Source organism: Haliotis rubra, unplaced genomic scaffold (assembly GCF_003918875.1).
Source record: "Haliotis rubra isolate DU_JTF1 unplaced genomic scaffold, ASM391887v1 Scf158, whole genome shotgun sequence".
Taxonomy (NCBI): Eukaryota; Metazoa; Mollusca; class Gastropoda; order Lepetellida; family Haliotidae; genus Haliotis; species Haliotis rubra.
This window is the reverse complement of record NW_025765536.1, coordinates 1,245,288-1,263,709: the sequence shown is the minus strand read 5'-3', so window position 1 is coordinate 1,263,709 and position 18,422 is coordinate 1,245,288. Positions and strand designations below refer to the sequence as shown.

The following is an 18,422-nucleotide window of genomic DNA, read 5'->3' as shown; positions in this document are numbered from 1 at the left end:
AAGTCAAGAAGTCTCTTGATCCTGAACGATTATTTGTTTATACGTCGTGACTATAGGGATATGTGATATCTTGAGCCTGACACAAGTCTTACGAGAGATAATTCATGAAGTTCACCCACCTACACCATGGATCAGAGCATGCCAATATAACACGTATCCTCGAAGCGTGGCAACAACAGACTTCACCTGACAAGCGTCTGTTCTAAAAAAGGCCAACTGTTTCTAAAAGTACGCCGTGTGTATCCACAAAGTTCATTAATGAACATCAAAATGTGACACCCACATTCACAACATACGGTCGTCCGCCATGCCGTGGAGGTACCAGCCCTCGCCACTACTGAATGAATGGCTGCCTGAGATGCGAGACCCCGGTCCTTGGGGCAGAGACGTGAGACCTTGTGACATGACCATCACCTAGGATTACCCCGCTAATACGCTTTGGTATTTCACAAGCCCTACAGCATGGCGCAATGGACGATGGGGCTGCAACATTTAACATCTGCAGATGCGACATACCGGACAGGATTTGGCAAATTACGGATAATGTTTACTTCAGAGCTTAAGGAAGTGAGAGGGCGAATAAACATAATACGTATTTTGTTATCAGAGAATGGAATCAGAAAGTTTGTTCCCCTTTGAAGTCGTTGCAAAGCGACAAAATGAAGAAATCAATTCCTGAAATCAGTACTATAACTTGTTTACAGTCGAGTCTATTATATCTGATCTTATAGGAACACATTACAAGTGCTTCATCCCAACACGGGAGAATAGAAGAAGACTCTTTGAGTCAAATGTAATATATATATATGGATGCAAGCGGCCACAGTGCCAAAACGTAATCATACAACTTGCACCTTAATGGCTTGACACGTCGAAACGTCTGTACAACTGTCACATGGATGTACATCGTCAATAGTGTTTGTCATTAGCTGATACCACAAGCCGCGTCCATGTGTACAGCTATGTGTACACGTCCTATGGACTGTCTGGTTTTAAAGCGCCCCATGTGTAACTAGGGACACACAAATTGGAAATGTGGACTCGATTACGGTAAGAAAAATCGCATCTTGCAATAATTTGAAACACAGAAAGATTTTAATGAATCAGACTTCCTCTAAATTAAGCGGATAGCCTCTTTCAGTCAAGGTCAAGGTTTGACCCAGGTGTTGGTTGTAAGTAATCCCCTCACAATGTGCAGGCCTCGGACATAAGACCCGATCAGTATACAAAGGGATTATTAAGTGTCGCCAGGTCCCTATACGTGTAGCACTTTGGTGGCAAGGGAATGAAAGAAAGGAACAAATTAATCAGATACGTAACACTTTGAATCCATAAGGAAAAGGGATCGTATGTGAATAAATAGGCGAACGGACAAAGGAATCGATATGTGGTGCTATAAATACTAATGGATTTTAAAGTATCACCAAAGACGTACATAGAATGTATGTGCGTCTTTTTGCATCAGAGATGAAGACGTCGGTAATAATTTACTTGAGCAAGGGGCTTCCTGGTCCTACATGTATACAACTGGAACTCTCGTTTGAATAACGATTGCAATTAGTAGGGGAGACTATTGAGGGGAAACAACTATTGTGATGGCGATAGTCTACTGCGACCAACTATTGCAATAGTTATTTTCTCCTTGAATTGTCTCATTTGAACTCATTTCCCAAATGACTGTATAGTTTATATGAAATAAAAACAAGCTGAAATAGTTTAAGACTCTTTTAATAACTGACAAGAAACTTGAAACCCAGAAACTTGAAACTCAATGAAGCTGCAAGTCTGCACCCAAACAATAAAAAAAATACAAAACAACATAATTATTTCATACATAATTTGAGCTGCACGTTTATCAACGAAAGTCAATTACTAATCTATCGATAGTCACACATACTATCGATATATCGATAGTTTTTCATTTCTACCATCGATTAATTGCTATCGGAGACTGAATAATTACAATCCATTGCTAGTTCGATGCATCGTTACAGCCCTAGTAATTAGAGCATTTAAACATTTGCTGACAAATTTAACTAGCCTTATTTTATCACAATATCATCGCAAAGCAATCTTTGCTCCAAGCGCTCTATTGTTGCCGCTGGGCTGTTTCTGTAGTTTATTGATTACAGCGGTCGTCTGCTCCGCGCTGCTCCTCCACGTGCAGACTGTTGCGACGGCGGGAGGAACAGCAGTATACCTGCATCTGCTACAGCTCATCTCGACCCAGACCAGCGGTCACTTCGGCTGCTGAAGCTGCGGTGATGGGGGAGATGGGATTGTGCCAAACTGTAGTGGCAGTTAATGGTGTAACACTTTGTGCTGAAGAAAGTCGCCTTGTCAGAACAGCCCTGTCCACCCTAATAATTAAACCTCGTGGATTTGAAAATATTGGGCCCCTCCCTGCTGTGATAATGTGCAGGAAAGGTCCACTGGCGAAATCTTTATTACCAGTATGGCGTGCACTTAAGAACACCAATTTCACATGCACTAAACGCTCGTACAGAGCAGAGCCAATACAACAAATGTCGTTTATCTCAAGTAAAGGTACTTCTGAGAGGCAGGCAAATATAATGAAGCCCGCTTTGATTACATACCGGCTACTTTCATTATACAAAGATAGCCTGTGAGTTGTGTGATGTATTATCTGCTGGTCAGTTTAATGAGGGCTTGAATAACAACTGCATCAATAACGGACTTGAAGCAGGAAACGGCGTGTCACTATCCCCAGTAGTCTGTCATACAGACCCTGAAACAAATATATCCAAGAAAGCCCATGCAAGTTAAGAATATGTGGCAAGTCTAGATTTCCACAGTTCCTGAAAATGAAGAAAGTCTCAGGGCTCCTTTTTGTTATATTTTATTTTTTGTATTATGAACTTTTTTCTCTGTAAAATGTTCATTTCAGAGACTAGTTGTTAGTCTATATCCCCAGCCACGGGACACATTAGAATTATTTTGTTCATATAGTAATGCATGAAATGGTAGTAAATGATAACTGTAAACCAGAGTCCCATAAAGCCTTTTGTAGAGATAGCACGGAGGTCGCTTTGCGTCATTAGAATAAAATGATTAAATGTGAAATAAATTCAAAGTCACCTTTCCTAGAAAGAAATAATTTATGGCACCTATTCAGTCTGGTGTAACTTTAGTACCTTTGAGAACACGTGTCCCTACTCAGACATCTGTAACTGTGTGTGCTCAACATTAAAATACCCACGTAGCAAGAGAAATAACTGAAGAGTAAATTATGGCACCATCTTTCGAATTATAGTTATCTCTTTGATAAACATGCAAAGTTCAATTCATGTAACTTCAGTAGTTTCAGAGAAAACGTCTTCCCACTTCACAGTATGCGATAAACTGTGTGGAGCAATGGCCATAACTCTGTAACAAAAACTTAGGACCTAAAAAACCCATTTTAGATCGTGACGGTGACCAGTAAACATCATTGTAGGAATTGTGAGTTCTCCATCTTAAATAGTTGAAAATTTGTCCCCAATTAGAAACGGACGTGCGAACTTCATTCCAGTATCCCCTCCCCGGCGGAGGATATAGCTGTGAAATACATCATATAAAGACTTTCGGAGGGTTTACGGCACATGTTTCACATGTGACAAATTTCAATGGATGATGGTTATCAAGATAAATCACCACGCAGGTGAGAAGTAATACACATGCTTGTAACAATTTGTCTTATCAATGATACAATGAGCTAGTTGAGTGAGTAGTGTTTTACACCGGCCTTAGTCATATACCAGCAGGTGGCCACAAGGAGCATCAGAAATGGGCTTCACACATGGTACCCATGTACAGAGTCGAACCCAAGTGTTCGACTGACGTGTAAACTTCTTAATTTCACAATGGTGCACCATCGCCTTTCATTGACAAATAGCTTATAATATGATAAAGACACGCAAATTAATTAACTACCACCTCGAGATGTTACACCATAAATAACAAGAACCTCAGGCAACGTGGATAGACGGAGTTACCTCCCTTGACAATACCACCTCTCTGGTCGAGGAAGAAGGAACAAGAAGAAGACATTGAAAAGGTCTACTCGGTCGTATTAATAACGAAACGTGACAGTGTTTGACCCGATATATCAAGTTTCTGTTACGCGTGTAACTTGAAAGAAAGCATGAATTGTATATTACACTTATTACACTGCTGTATCGTTGGGGGAATCTTTGATCTCAGCCAACTGAAATAAAACGTCATCTGTAGATTATTCACTCTCGCATTATAGTTCGAGATTAAAGATAATCTGCTGAATTTAGTTACATACATATGCCCCCGACCCCACCCCAAGTCAACAAACGGTCAGAGGAAAATGAAAACTCAAAGAAAGTAATTTTAGTAATGGGAAACGGATGTCAAAATGTGCCATTATGTTGTGAAATCAAACAAATCCTACAAACCATCCACAGTGGCATTTGGTGAGAACTTCCCTTGTGATTTCGTTCTTCTCAGTCGGAAACACATAGTGATGCTGACAGCAGATGTATGGATTACAAATATTGGTGACCGGATACTTTCAGTGTCACTGCCAACTTCACAACCCGGTTTATTAATATACTCCAACAGGTAGCAGGTACGATCATATACAACTGGTATAAACTGATATTGTATTATCATCGGTGAAATTTGTCAGGTCATATTTGTTTAGTTTCCGCACAGATTTCGAAGCAACGCCCACACACGGCACAGGGAAAATATCAAACCAGACGTGATGGTCGACATATCAGACATCTACCCCAGACGTGATGGTCGACATATCAAACTTCTACCCCAGACGTGATGGTCGATATATCAGACTTCTACCCCAGACGTGATGGTCGATATATCACTTTCTACCCCAGACGTGATATGGACTGGCAGTTGATATCAGTTCGGGCAGACGTTCCCCAAGGTGATCTTGTCCGCGTGGCTACAGGTGGCAGAACGTTCCACAGATCGCGGCAGTCCTCTAGGGGAATATGTTAGTGTAGTCCAACAGTGTCTGGCTTCTGACTTCAACGTCCATTACTAAAGAAAAAGCAGACGTAAACATTCACGTATTCTGATTCTGAAGTTAAGTATCCAGAAGAAAAGATTCGACACATTGCGTATCCTGACGTGAATTACAAACTGCTCGCCATGTTTATTCTTCTGATCCAGACACACAAATCGTCTTTCAATATGGCGCCTGGTGTCAAGAGTGATGTTACATCCGCCTCAAATTACGTCCAAATGAGACGTCTCCAGGTGTATTATAACACGGGTGTATTGTCCTATGTTCCTGCTTCCTGTAGAAGGTGTTTCTGGGTGTACTCAACACAAATCACGCACGTTTTCATAGTTCCCTGACTTGCACAAGAACGTCCATATTTCTACCTTCCTGATCCATGGTCTATGACCTTAACGCCACGTTTTGACTGACGAAGATAAACTTCCTTTAGTCTTTGCCTAACTCTTCTGTAAAGAGTTTTCCAAAGTCAACAAACCTGGGTATACCTGACAAGCGATTGGCCTGTTTTGTTAATATACAATCCATCAGCTGTATGGTGTGAGATGTCGTTTTCATCACTAGAGTCCGCCCTCCCGAATTCCTTCATGACCTCTTAGTTATACGAGGTCGCACACCCGGTGTCTTTAAAACGCGTATAATTCATATCCTTGTGGTATACATTTCCCGGTTCAACCGGGAGTTTAATTCCACGAAAAGCAAAAATATCCTTGCAATTAACCTTTCTAAAAATATTCTCAACTCGCTTGCATTTAAACCCAGAAGTTGTCACTTGGGTCAACTAACGATTACCACATTCTTTCACCATGGCCCTAAACATTAAGTTAAAACGTTACGTCCAAAGCACCTATATTCATGGCTTCAGTCAAGACTGTATGAGCGCCAGAGTTGACAGGTTGCTGGTAATGGCGCTCGTGCCCCCGTCTCACCTCACTTTATTACCCTATAAACAAGATTACTGTAACAAATTAAAGTGTTAATAGCGCCTTAGCTTAATTGTTTATTTAAAACCTGTTTGCCTCTGCGTCATAGGTATGTATTTAAAGTTGTAGTTCCTAGAAATAATATGTCGTTGATATCTGTTGCAGATACCAAAGTCTGATATAGAAGATACGGCGCGGGCTGGGTTGGTGTGTTTGTTTGTTTGAGTGTACAAACTGAATATCCATGGTAGATAAAAGCGAACATATTTATGATCTATTTAAAGATTGTAGTATTAATGAGTTTGAAGTTCTGTTGGTTGTTTAACGGCGCACTCAGCAATGTCCCGGCTAGAAGATGGTGGTCTGTAAATAATGGAGTCTGGACCAGACAATCCAGTAACTGACATGATGAGTATCGATCTACGTACTAGTAATTGGAATGCGATGTGTCAACCAAGCCAGCGAGCACAACCACCCGATTCCCTTAGTCACCTCCCATGAAGAGCATGGTTTGTTGAAGACTAATGGAAACCCAGACCCACGGTGGTGAATTTTTAGACTGTAGACTCTGTAGATTATATTTGTTCATATTCATGACTCTCTTGATTCATATTTCAGAATCATTCCATGTTTGCGTCAGATTGAAGTCTTCTCGCAGAAACAGTTCCCCAAATGCCCTCTAATCAGTGGTCCGTGGTTTGCCAACATCATCAATTCAAACCATATATTTCATGCTGTATTGATCTAGGAATGACAGTGAAGATATCTACATAGTTCTGATCATAAGAGGTAAAGTCTCAGAGATATTCTAGAACATATACCTTTTCTCATTGCACAAGCACATACGAAGATATTACAGTACATGCAGTAGTGAAATGATTTTGGTTTAATGCTGCCTTAACGATGTTCAAGTGCTATCAGGTGACACATAGCTTCTGACAAACCAAGGATGATAATCTGAGATTACAGGATCCAGGTATGACTAAGGGAGACAACTCTGCAATAAGGACGCCTATTACCACCAGTAGACTGTCTCCGAGTCCCCGAATCACACTATTTTCCCAATTGAGCTCCCTTTGAAGCAAGTCTAGATTCCCTCAGGTTCAGGTTCCCAATGCAGATGTTATTATTTTTTTACTACCAAAATAATATATTTTCTAAGTGTTGGTATATATACTACCAGCAGCCTTGGTCCAAATGGACAAATATATAAGCTAGTTCCTTTGATATCGTGTAGAATGTTCATCATGACCTCTGTCTTCCTACAAGAACCTCGGAATCAACAGAATGTCGGCAAAGGTTTGTACTTACTCGATGGTGGATAGCTAAAAAAGTCCGACCTTAACTTCTGTATCATTGCGGCATGGTCACTGTGTCGCGCTGGTCCCGCAGCATCTGTCTGCCCAGTAGCCGCCAATGCTGTAAAGGTCTGCTCTGGCGTCATGACAACATATTTCCGTGACATCCAACAAATCTATTTATCTGAACATGTCTGGCGTTCCCATCTGTAGTGTGTTTCTGCATCCTGGCCCTGTCCGGCATCTCTCACCTCCACACATACCGACAACCTTCAGACACAGGTGTACTGTTTCCTGCCTGTTGATTTAGGAGACGTCGGTGTAGACTGGTCAGCAAACTAGCTCACGTCAAGGTCACAGCAAACTAGGATACCTTCTTCATCACATAAACTACACTGTCTTGTGCCATTATTGAAACTGCATGAAAGAAACTTATGTCCATTTTAATCCATTTTCATCCGTGTATGTCTGACTTCCTCTGGTCATCAGAACTCCGGGTTTGGACCAGTCAGCACAGACCCGTTTTAGATGACCAGATTACTCCTGCTGCTACAGTTCCGCGACGATACCGACCACTGCCTGCACACCGTCACTGTTGGTCGTTACCCTGTGGAACCAGTCATCCTGAAGATGAAAGACACAGACAGTACCGACACCTCAGTCCACCAGCTACCCTAACTCCGGTCTAGATGCTTGAAGGATCGCTCGGCATCGTCTCTGGACCACAAATATGTCGACATCATCTCGGGACAGTTCAGGGGTCGTAATTAATGAGAGGTGTCGTCTGCTTGACACACCGTGCGTTACGCCTGTGATTACAGTCCAGGGGATGAAGAAAGGCTCTCCTCCTCCAGTATTTACATGTTTGGATTCAAACTAAATAACCCACGTGTGTCTACTTTGAACGTAGTGTACGTCGTTTTTGAAGAAGAGACATAAATATTTTATTGTTAGATTTTTAGTAAATACCTTGACGTTTTGGATTTAGAATGGTCTAGTGAATGGGCACTGGTTTCAACAAATCGCTCGTTACGTTGAAGGTCCACCTGTATGTTCGCCTATCTGACCACAAGACAATAATAGCTGGAGCCGTTTTAAGTACCTACTACGAGTGGATTACTGTTGACGTGGTCCAAGGTGTAAACACTTAATCTCTAGGACTTTAGATATGCCAGGACCATGAGTGAGTGAGTATTGTTTTGCACCGCTTTTACAAAGATCACGGCTTGGACACCAGAAATGAGTGTCGCATATTGTACCCATGTGGAAATCGAACACATCAACTGTAAGCTACCAAACTCCCGATGGTGACGAATATTCCACAGCTAACTGTCATTGTATGTGTTTTTCAGTCATGTTATCAGTATTGTGCCGCCCAAACTTTGTTTATATACTAGTATTTCCTCATGTTTGTCCGATGTGTTTGTGTGCCTACACTATCCGAACCCCAAGCAACACAGTTGCTTGAATTCATTAGATATTGCACTCGAATTACTCGAAGAAGTAAAAAAATGTTTACTTTTCGTTTCTTGGTATAGTCTGACTTCACTTCAAACATACAACCTTCAGCGAAATAATTACACCTATGCTTCATTTCTTATCGCCGGAATGCTTGAGGCTAGTTACAACTTCTGTGGAGCGTAAGGACCAGAAGTCGTAAACCCGTCTCCCCCTCTTTACAAACAGGTAATTCGACAATCAGGTAAGTAGAAACGCACCTCAGTCTGAACTTCCGAGTGAAAGCCGGGCTGTGTATTACACGCTTGTATTCCCCTGGCTAATCAATACGGCATTAACACTCCCCGTCGGTTCTCTTACAACCCTGTACTTATCTGCGCCAATCTCCGCTGGCTCTCAAGAATGTATCGGTAACAAGTAATTGTAAACTATAGGCTTGTTAGTCTGCTACAGTTCAGAAAGGGCTACAAGAGTTTAGTTTCTGCAGAGGTAGGGTATACTGGGACAGTGTGCACCCCGGTGTGAGTAAGTCTGATACTGTGTACGTCAGATGTGTAGGAGATCTGTAATCTTAGAAACGCACGACTAACACCAGTCTGATTTCAACTTTACACTTCGTCACACCGTAAATTAACCGTGTATTTAAGGTTCACCAATGTAGAAGACTTGTAACTTCATGCTCCCATTCCACTTTAAGCTCACTCGCCGTGAGGCAGGATAAACCAACTCACTCACTCACTCGAGTTTAACAGCCACTAGTGTGTAGAGCTGTGTCTTCTAAGCGATCTAGAAACCTAGGATCATGGTTCTGAACCTAGACTAAAGCTTAGTCTCTGAATATATATATAGTTATTTTAATAGTAACAAATAAACCCACTTAAATTGAAAAGGAGCCCCAGTCGGATGGGGAATTCAAAACCTGAGGAAATCTAGACGTGTTTCATTTAGGGCTTTAGCATTGCAGGGAGGGCAGTGGGGAAAATAATGTGGTTCCGGGACTGTGAGACAGACTAATCTGAACCCTATATTCGCCCGTATTACAAGTTCAGAGGTTGCCTTCACACTGTTTCTGATTACTTGCCTTGATATACTGAAATGTAAGTTTACAGGTTTACACGGATACAAACATGATATATCTGAGTGAACTGAAAGGCTGTAACTCTACAGAGAAAGTCTTCATCCAAGAAGGCACAAGGTGAGATTCTTCACTCCCTGGACTGCTCTCTTATTTCACGATAACAACTGTGACATGATCGACAAGACAAGAGGCATTCGTGTGTGTGGCAAGAGTCACTGAGTAAGTGTGTTGGGTTTAATAGTTTGGAGGGCTCTTCGGTCTAATATAAACTAACAACTAGTCTCTGAAAAGAACATATTTTATAGATAAAAAGCTCATAGTAACAAAAATATAATATAATGAAAAGGAGCCCTGAGACTTTCTTCATTTTCAGAAGCTGTGGAAATCTAGACTTGCTACGTTTTCTAGACTTCCGTGGGTTTTCTTGGATATATTTGCTTCAGGGTCTGTACGACAGACTAGGTGTAATAGGGACAGCCGTCGAGTGCGGGAAGGGTGCTTACAATGCATGGATCAAAATCTTGGAGAGATGAGATTACAACAATGATAATAATGATGATAATAGTATGTTTTGCCGGAAGGAAATATGTCTCAAGCAATTTGCTTAAACACATACTCCCTGAATGTACCCTTTATTGCTCGATGTATTGATCTGGGGCTGAGACCACTGTAGATACAATGACTTGTATTTTAGAACTTGTCTGTTCTGGTGCAGGTAATCAGGAAAGTGTTTTACAATCAACGTCTAGAGGGTGATATGCAACACAATTTTAAGCATGCACGTCCCCAATATCCTGAGAGAGAAAAAATAAGACATAAAAAGAATTCAATGTTCATTTAAGACTTTTTAAGCTTGAATCCTAATGACAAAGAATGCTGCAGTGTGCGAACCGAGTTCAGCAATATTTCAGCTATGTCACGGAAGTGCGTGAAACACAAAAACAAGCGAGCGACTGCATGAGCACAGTCCAGTCGGTGCTTGAAGACACGAGCACTTTGATTTAACATTGTAAACAACCGATCCCCTATAGTCGAGTTATACGACAAGTAATGGTGGCAGTAGAGGTAGAATAACGGAACATACAAGGCATGGCGGATATAGAGTGACTTCAGAGGTTGTGAAAACAAAAAGAAAAACATAAATTGTCCTCACTGAAATGAATCAGAGTGACAGGTTTCACGTCGTGTCGAGAAAATTATGATTTTATGGCGGTTCAGACAATCTTGATCGATACTTCCAAGGCTTGCGTGCAGCACGGGGAACCAACATGTCGTTCTACTAATTTTATCTGGAAAGTATCTGTTTTGTTCCACAGGGGCTTGTCGCGCTTAAAAACAGCGTTAGAAAGACATGTAGGTATATAGACCCTACCCTAGTACTGTATAAAAGGAACTTACCTACATGTCTTTCTAACGCTGTTTTTAAGCGCGACAAGCCCCCCCCCTGTTTTGTTCTAAGCTGAAGGACTGAGTAGGACATTCTCAGCCTTGCAGGATAATTTCAAATTTGTTTCGCTGCAATTACAGATTGAGTGAGTAGTTATATGTGGTTTGACGTCCAAGAATACGTGGCGCCTCTACCATATTGCCACTCTATGTATGGTGTAGCTCCTTGTTAACATAATAATTGTGTTCCTCTTATTCAAAAACAACAACAGCAGTTCTTGAATGACGATTGTGAACATTTAAATACCATTTAGAGACGTTCACAGATTTGATATTGTTCCATGAAAAACTGTTCTACGTTGTCAAACATGCAGGATATGAGACGTAGCAGCGAGACATACCACCACCACAGTACGGAAGAGACATTCGAACAAGGCTGATGCTAGTTGTCCGTCAACTGACACCGTCTACCACTGTAATTTGACACCCACTGGGGAAGTCGGACATATAAATCTACATATCCTTAGATCTCTACAAGGTGTGATTGATATGTTCTGAGTCTCATACAGTAAGACTTGACCTAAACACATTAAAATGATCTATTTCCAACATGAACCTCTTCCACAGTAGTACACCATTGCAAACGATGTTTGAGGAATGCGATCCCAGTTCCGGAGAAGTTCTTCTCTTGTAAACGCTCATCATATATGCTATGACGTCGTCGCTCGAGTCGGAACTGCATGGTTTTGGCTAGAGCTGTCTACTTGTTAGGTCTGACATAGAGGTCTGACATAGAGGTCTGATATAGAGGTCTGACAAAATCAGACCAGGGCCCCGATCCACAAAGAGTTAGGAGTGAGTGAGTGAGTTGAGTTGTACGTCGCTTTCAGCAACATTCCGGCAATATCACAATATTATGGCGGGGAACACCAGACATGGACTTCACACATTGTACTCATGTGGGGAATTGAACCCGGGTCTTCGGCGAGACGAGTGAACGCTTAAACCACTAGGCTACCCTATCGCCCTCAAAGAGTTCCCCCAAAGAGTTCATAAGCCTATGGTAAACTGTATAGAGTTACGACAGGTCGTAACGTTACGAATCATTTGTGGATTTGGACCCTGCAGTGTAAGGAGTGTTCTGAATGATATGTTCCATTTATTGTCATGCGTTTTGGAAGGTACCTCTGTTTTCCGCGAACACGGCCCGAACGTTTCCAGTAGACATGTCTCTAAAGCAACCATTAGTTTAAATGAGTTTAAATTATAAGTGTAATTTCGATAAAATGGAAAAAGAGACAGTTGTCCCTACAAAAGACCAGCGTCCTTTCTGTCCTCTTATCCACACGTGCCTCTTTAAGGGATAGAATTAGTATAGACTTCCTTGGGGCTTGGCATTCAGTATGGTCTTGAGGCAAGGTAGTCTAGGGGCAAGGATATATCTAGCTGACGTATCTGACTTTACCTTCTGTGGTGATGGTGGTGATATCAACTGCTTCCACTATTTTGTTGTTTGGTATTGGAGAAACAAGATTTAATTCATACAGATACAAAGAACCTTTCTGGATCAACTTCAAACAGACCTATATTATCAGGAGACAACGCGTTTTGGATCAAATGAATTTGCGTATATGTATAAACTTGGTATCATTGCTATATATGGCTGGGGGAAATACCGATGTAACGTTAACTTTTAACTCACTGTGATCACGTGTAAGAACATTTGGATATAAAAATATAAGTCAGGTGAAACTTTGTATTCTCACGATGTTGCCGACATGCTCACTCACGATGATGTTGATTGTTTATATCACCGTTATCTAGCCGGACCGACCTATATGCAGCAGGGATACACCCGTGAAGTGAAAATGAAAAGGTCGAAGACCGTCTGCTTATTTAGACTGTTTGTTAAAACGAAAAATGATCCACCGGTGGCTACAAAAGGCGGACCATGTGTTATTTTGACGATAGACGTGGTGCGGGATATGACTATTCCATTAGACAGGTAATGAAAGGCAGGTGGGAAAACACACCTAATGGTCAGGTAAAGGGGCATGTGTGTTATTAGTCACGTGCTGATGGGGATATGGGGGCGTGTCAAAGACTAAACTAACCTATAATAGACTAGCGTTAATACGCCGAGGGAGATGCCACCAATACTGGTCTTCCTGTGTGGTCGACGACCCACAGTTCAGGTCTTGTCTGTTCAGGGGAGATTGTTGTTGAAGTATTTTGCCAGAAGTTAATATGTCTCAAGAACTAAGTGCTTTTTAATACACAGAGTGTTCGGCATCTCAAACGTGTGCGATGGTCTGTCATGGGTTGACAGTGCTGTATATAACCAAATGTTAACTACCATATATGCAGATTTTCATGCTAAACGCAGGATCTTTTTTCAAAACGTATACACGTGTATTATGTTTTGAAACGAATGGATTTGACTTAATCAAATGCAAAAATAATGTTTCTCACATAAGAGGCCACTGCACCTTTTATATAAGGGGTCAGAGAAGTCCAATTATCATCACTTGTTTGTAAATAATAAGCAATTTTGCGTAACTGCAAAGAAAATGTGTAAGGTGTCATTATCAAATCAAGTCCTCTCATCTTCCTGTCTTATTGTGTGGCCTTGTTTTAAAGTACCGTTTAAGCCACACATCTACGTCATGAACCCTATGTAGACCTCATTCCTGCACCGCCTAATACATCGTTTCCTATGGAGGCCCGTGATGCTCAGTGGAGGTGATAGAGGCCGACTGCCATTGCGCTAACGGGATGTGACAGAGATAGATAGGTTGAGGGGCGGGGGTGGGTGGGCAGGGTGCTGTAACAAGTCAGGGATGATAGATGGGGGAGATGGGAGGGAGAATTAATAATTTTGTTTGAGTCTTAAGGATCTTTTTTCCTAATTGATGCAGCTAGAAATCAGAATCCGATCTTGCGAACCTCGTATTTTATATTTCCACTTTCAAAGCACACTTGACCAATTGTCCATTGGTTATTTATCATTGAACACTTTCACCTGTTTTAGATATATTTAGATTTTTCTTTCCAAAATTATTATCAGGAAATATATTTTCCGTTTTTAAGAAACATTAATTGTTTCTTCAGTTCGGTAAACATTGACTCGCCCTGAAGCACAAAGACCACATGTGGTATATCTTCATCGTTTGGCATAGAAAAAAGCATGGTTTGTTCAAAATGTTTACTACCGTTTAATGCTACACTATACTTTAACACAAGAGTGTGCATGACGTCAGTTAGAGATACCGTGGAAGTCCTTACACAAACAGCTTTTGGACAAGAAGATGACATTTACTTGTAGATGTTTATGGGTTTCTTCATTTTGGTTCTTGTCCTTGGTTGTTTTACGGCTAATTTGTCAAGATAAGTGCCGCTTGTTACAGCAACTAAGTAGGCGACTAGCCCACGGTTTACAATACGACGGAAACATACTTCATGAGTATTACTGCAAGACTGTAATTCTTTTCTTAACATACATCAATTTATTTCTTCAGCAGATGCAGGGAACCGCTAACATTCTTATTTGTGTGGTTCAGTTCGTCATTCTTTGTATCCAATTTGTTTTTCTAATATTATTTATACCTGTGTTCGATGTATCGACGTCACGCCGTGATATTAGATTTAGCTTTGTTTGCTTGTTTAACGCCGCAATATTCCAGCTATGTGGCGGCGGTCTGTAAATATATCGAGTCTGGACCAGACAATCCAGTGATCAACAGCATGAGCATCGATCTACGCAACTGGGATACGATGACATGTGTCAACCAAGCCAGCGAGTCTGACCACCCGATCCCGTTAGTGGCCTCTCCCGACAAGCATGGGTTGCTGAAGACCAATTCTAACCCGGATCTTCACGGATTATAGAAACTACAAAACATTTCAATAAGAATAGTCATGACTATTTTGGGGGTTATTTGTGCAAATCAGTACCTATTTTACGTAATGTTAATTTTTTTCAATAATAAAATAAAGTATACACATGTATAAATGCATGTATAGAGTGATGAACCTGACGTTGAATGTTACTGAAGGGTTCACACACCATCTATATTTATACCAGAGTATTAATGGCCCTAGTTTTACAAATAACTCGGCTCCTGATGAACGCTGACAGTCGGGTCTGGACGGTTGCGTGTAAACGGTGATTTATAACAGTGACGTAATTCCATTAAGCACGAGGGTTTGATTACTGCCGGCAACGTTAACGTTTTTTCTACTGCTTTTAGCCTATATTATGTATCAATAAAACAGTGTACCTTCAACAGCGAGCACTCTGGTCTCAAAAGTGTTTTTGTTTTATTGATTGACGCGTCTTAACTAAGGGTGTAGTCTGTGTCATAGGTTTACATTGCGTATCTGTTAAACGGTAAAAGCATCTAAATGGTTTCCCACAGCGAATAATAAATGTTTAGATACGAATAACCATTTTGTAAAAGTGTTTACTGATATCGTGGTAGGTTTTCCTTCATTTATCATTACATTTAGACAAGAATGAATGTATAATTTCCAGAAAATGTGGTGCAGTTTGGTAAATATTTCGTCCATCTCTAACTTCAAACAACTCATCTTTATCTCCCACTTGCAGTATCTTTAGGAGTGGCATAGAGCAATTAACGTAGAGTACCTGTACATGTTGGAAGATATAGTACTTTCAGTTGATGTAGTATCGTATCCAGGAGGAAATATGGTTATTGATGGCTTTGTCCATTTCAGATATGAACAACCTATTTCTCTTAGAAGATCCTAAAGTCAAATTATGTCATATGCGTTCCTGACAAGAAAACAGAAAATGTGTCTACATTTATTAAATTTACTATCTAGAAAATGATTAACCCCGTATGTTAATATCTGTTTGGCTGCACTGTAAATACTCCGCTTGCAGTGGCTATATGATGATAGGCTCTACGTTGATAGAGTGTCTGTCTACGTAGATATACCTAACGTACATGTATGTGTCTTCTTGGGTAGTTATATTCATGATGAAAAGGGGTGTGCTTTTAGAAATATAGGTTGTGCTATTAATGGGGAATTGCAAAACAAAACAAAATAAATAAATATATAAAATAAAAACATGATAAGCGAGTGAGTATGGTTTTACACCACTTTTTAGCAATATACCAGCAAAATCACGGCGGAGGACACCTGAAATGGGCTTCACACGTTGTACCCATGTGGGGAATCGAACCCGGGGTTTCGGCGTGACAAGGGAACGCTTTAACCACCAGGCTACCCCACCGGCCATGATAAATGAACACGAAGGGGTTCATTACGATATCCGGAAAGTTGTTTATCCGGACAAAATGTAAGATAACGCAAGTGCCCAGACAAGCGAGGCTCGACTTTACCATTAATAATCAAAGAATGGTGTCTGGTGTACAACCGATCAGCGATACATCCAGTGGTTTGATTACTTTCCCTCTGAAATGTAAACATGAGAAAATAACACTATATACTCTGTTATGCAACTTTCCCAAAGGCTTACTGTCAAAGTCGCTGACGTCGTCCGTGGTGTAGAACGGTGCACCGTCACTGGTCCTTGACCTTCTTCTGCGGTGCGCTCTACGAACATCAAGAGCGTCATGTCCACGCACGCTCTGACTCCGCGATATCTTCCGGGTCACGTTGCCAAGCAACTGTTCAAGCTGAGCATCGACTGGAACAGAAGGAAATGGATTACCTCAACATTCCAACCACCCGTACGTCACTGGTACATTGGATTACCTATCCGCAGCAACCCACTGAGTTGAAGACAGATCAAGGAACCTATTCAGTACCTCTGTGAGAGGTGTCCTTAACATACTCCATGTATAAGCTGGACGTCCCCTTGCATCACCGCCCCTCCGCTATCAGTATTTGGTGCACAAAGCAAATTATGTCTGCATCCGCTAGATGAACTTTCCTGTGTTAAAATAGTTCAATCGGAACTGCTACAATGCCAATCAATGTGACCTGACAATGCCCCACCTTCACCAGACACATCGGTTGTAACCATAAATACTCTGATCGACCACAGTTCATCAGTCTGGTGTCCCCCCGTCGCTCACCATCCCACACGACTACACCCCCGACGTGCGGGTAACCTTGGTATTCATCCATCACCTGCCCAAATCTCAATATGTTTGAAGTTCCTTTTGTTACACTACAATCTCGTTTCATAATCATTTACTTACAGATGTGTAGCGTGCTTATGGACAAGTAATACGATCACAAGTTTACACAGTTAGATGCCATGATAATGTTGACATGTACATAGATTGTGTTCCAACATCAGACAACCAAAACTTTGAGTCATGTAAAATTCAAACATATTGCTGTGAACAATCACGTCATGGTGACATGGTAGAAGTATGTCTGTGTGTTCGGTATTATATCCCTGATTGGATCATGCACTCACTCAGCCTCATACCAATCATTGCTTGAGAGAACAATACACCTCTGTATTTGATGCTTGTCGTAAGAGGCGCCTAACGGGATCAGGCGGTCAGGCTCGCTAACCTGGCTGACACATGTCACCGTACCCAATTGGGGAGATCGATGCTCCTGATGTCAATCATTGGATTGTCAGGCCCACACTCGATTCTTTACAAACCGCCGCCATAAATTTGGAATATTGCTAAGTGCGGCGTTTATTTGATGCCAAAGGTCAAACATTCGCACACCGGGCTGACATGTTCAACATGGCTGCTACTTGGAAGTAAAACAGAGTAACTAACAGTTCCTTTTCTTCTCGGAGATGTCTGAAATATAGAAGTTATGACGAATGGATATAATCTAAAAAGAACCATCAGTTCAGGTGAGCTAGGGTATATGGATGTAAAATTGACTGAAACCCTCCCTTAGAGAAGCATAAAGTTCTATCCGTTACACCCTGTACCCATTGAGGTGCACGACCCAAACAGTATGTCCCAACCGCTGTGATGGTATTTTAGCCTAAGGTTCCCAAGAAATGAGAATATAATATAATAGGTTAATGAAAGTGACGTAAACTACTTCCTAGCGCCCCCTGCGTATAAGATACGACTGACTTGGAGTATTGTGAAACAGACTTCCTGACCTAGGTGTTCGTCACGTCACTGGTCACCGCTCATCCACTCACCATCCGGGTATGCCGGGGTATCGGTTCATTGCCAATAACCAGCTGCAGTGCTACCTGGGTGATGTGGCCGGCTTGATAAAATATATGCAAGCTTATTTTCATGGTTTGCGTGTGAATTTACACGCTAAAACAACTTAAATTAATAAAT

General features: G+C 41.3%; 1 protein-coding gene across 3 annotated transcripts in view; it reads right to left on the bottom strand.

The window, feature by feature from the left end:
• LOC124271166 (FYVE, RhoGEF and PH domain-containing protein 1-like) overlaps nucleotides 1–18,422 on the bottom strand; it is a 126,985-nt gene that overhangs the window by 89,665 nt on the left and 18,898 nt on the right. For 2 of the 3 annotated variants that reach the window (XM_046706244.1, XM_046706243.1), the window contains exon 2: nucleotides 16,661–16,831. In XM_046706244.1, the coding sequence (XP_046562200.1) occupies nucleotides 16,661–16,831 (171 nt within the window). Of the gene's footprint in view, nucleotides 1–4,424; nucleotides 4,789–16,660; nucleotides 16,832–18,422 lie in introns of those variants that run through there. The other variant, XM_046706245.1, reaches the window with a different exon arrangement.